General features: G+C 38.4%; 1 protein-coding gene across 1 annotated transcript in view; it reads right to left on the minus strand.

Moving 5' to 3' along the window:
- Positions 1 to 2,364, minus strand: part of LOC101849793 (neural cell adhesion molecule 1-B) — a 26,842-nt gene that overhangs the window by 13,608 nt on the left and 10,870 nt on the right. The window contains exons 4-5 of the mRNA XM_005107385.3: positions 764 to 906; positions 72 to 225 (exon numbers count right to left, since the gene is read on the minus strand). Coding sequence (XP_005107442.1) covers positions 72 to 225; positions 764 to 906 — 297 coding nt within the window. The remainder of the gene's footprint in view (positions 1 to 71; positions 226 to 763; positions 907 to 2,364) is intronic.

Raw genomic sequence — 2,364 nt, forward strand, 5'->3', positions numbered from 1 at the left:
CACACACACACACACACACACACACACACATGCACACACACACACACACACGCGCGCATAATGTAACTCACACAGCACGTCCAAATGCACCGTGTCACTGTCCGAGCCCATCCCATTGCTGGCCCGGCAGGTGTAGGTGCCGCGGTCATCGTAGCTCACACGGGCAATGGTCAGTTCGCTTTCCAGCACCCTGTCATTTCGCTGGACATTGTTGATCACCGTTTTCTGCACAGACAATACAAATGTAAAGTAAAACCGAGATGGATAGATAGGTAGATAGATATATCGATAGATCCATAGAAAGACAGAAAGACAGACAGATAGATAGATAGATAGACAGACAGACAGACAGACAGACAGACAGACAGACAGACAGATAGATAGATAGATAGATAGATAGATAGATAGATCGATAGATAGATCGATAGATAGATAGATAGATAGATCGATATATAGATAGATAGATAGATAGATAGATAGATAGATAGATAGATAGATAGACATTTTATTCTTTGACTTAACATCATCCCATTTTTCTTGTTTTGATTTTCTTTAAGCATAACAGTTTGTACCATGTTGGCACATTTTTACGTAACTTACAAATATCGTATTTTTAAAAAATGGGACACAGGACAAAAACCCCCCAATCAACAACAACAAAATCAACAAACAACCTCCCTCCTTAAAAAAAACCCACGCCTAAAAAGAGGAAAATAAAAATTTTAAAACGCACAAAAAAACAAAACAATTATTATAGACTGACCGAGTCTGAGTGTAGAATCCTGTTGTTGACCGACCAGCCGATGTGAGGCTTAGGCCTGGCGTGTGTCCGGCACGTGACCTTGACCGTGTCGTTCTCTGTGATGACGTCAGACTCCAGAGGCAGGATGGACACTCTCGGCTTGGCTGGGGAGACAGACAACACAATCATCTTGGCTATAGCGTGGTGTGGATTATTGTTTTTTTTGGTGTGTTTTACGCCACCATCAACACAATTTAGTACAGGGGTCTCAAACTCGCGGCCCGTGGGTCGATTATTGACGACTACAGGACTATACTGCCGTTAGCTGACAAAACCCTTTTTTTCATTTTTGGCCCCTAATCTTTTTATTGCAAAGCCTGATTAGTTACTCTACTGGTACGAAAAAAATTCAAAGTGAAACTGTGACTAGCTTTTGATTAAATTCAAATTCAAATTTCGGAAGAACGCCTCTTTTTTAATGGTTACGCTGACAAAAATACCTCTTTATCTCCTAACTGTTGTGAATTTTTGGTACGATGGCATTTTGTCAAAAATCACAAAATGGAAATGGCAAGGAAATCAATTTTAAAGGCTTGTAGACGTAAAACTTCATTTCTGTTCTTCTGTTGGTTTTAATATTTTTTGGTGTGATTTCCAATTCTCTTGCAGTAAGGAGAATGTTAGAGAAGCGAGTATTCAGAAGAACTGTTCATGCTTTGAAACGTTTTTGATAAACATTGAAATTTTCATGAGGCATGATTTTCACTTTTTGTTGTTGCTTTTCTAGTTTTGAAACAAAGAACATCGCACAAACTGAGTCATAATTTGATCTAAAACATGTTTTAAATATCCTACATACACAAGAGTGCACATTTCTTTGCTAATGAGTGGCTTATTACTCATTTATTGCGATTTCTCAGAGGTTCACACTCTGAGCGTACCTCATAATCAGAGTATACATATATTAAATGGTCACACGCCTAACAATATAATTTCTTTTCGCCCTTCGCCCAACAACCCAGGTAAACTTAGAATAAAAATCGTCTTTCTTTTTAGCCGACTAGAAACGTAAAATCAAAATCAATTGGGTTTTTTTTTTTTAACCCTTACCTTTTCTGTGTGGAATACTTCATGTTGCCCGGGCTCACCCAGACTCTACCCACTGCATCCCCAGAGTAATTTGAGTTTGAAGCTCATTGTTTAGATAATCTAAGAGGTTAGCTACTTCGATCCTACCTGTCAGGGTCAATCCGGGGTCAGTGGAATACTACGTACAGGTAGGTAGACGGGTAAAAAGTAAAGGAAAAAACAAACTTCCCCACTTGGGAATCGAATTCACGTCCTCTTTGTTCAAAAGAAAAGAATGTAACCAAATACACGTACCTATTGCCCCAAGCTCGATAACAGCGAGAAAACAATTAATACGTTTCCTATTTTCTCACGGACCTACATAAAATTTGAAAGGAATGTCATGCATGTTTGATTATCGAACACCATAATCTATGTGAACAAGTCAGCAGCAGCAGGATACTTTAAAATAAATAATATATGATTACGGATGATGGATAGATAGAGAGATAGATGGATAGATAGATAGATAGATAGATAGATAGATAGATAGA

The sequence above is a fragment of the Aplysia californica genome, unplaced genomic scaffold (assembly GCF_000002075.1).
Source record: "Aplysia californica isolate F4 #8 unplaced genomic scaffold, AplCal3.0 scaffold00599, whole genome shotgun sequence".
Taxonomy (NCBI): domain Eukaryota; kingdom Metazoa; phylum Mollusca; class Gastropoda; order Aplysiida; family Aplysiidae; genus Aplysia; species Aplysia californica.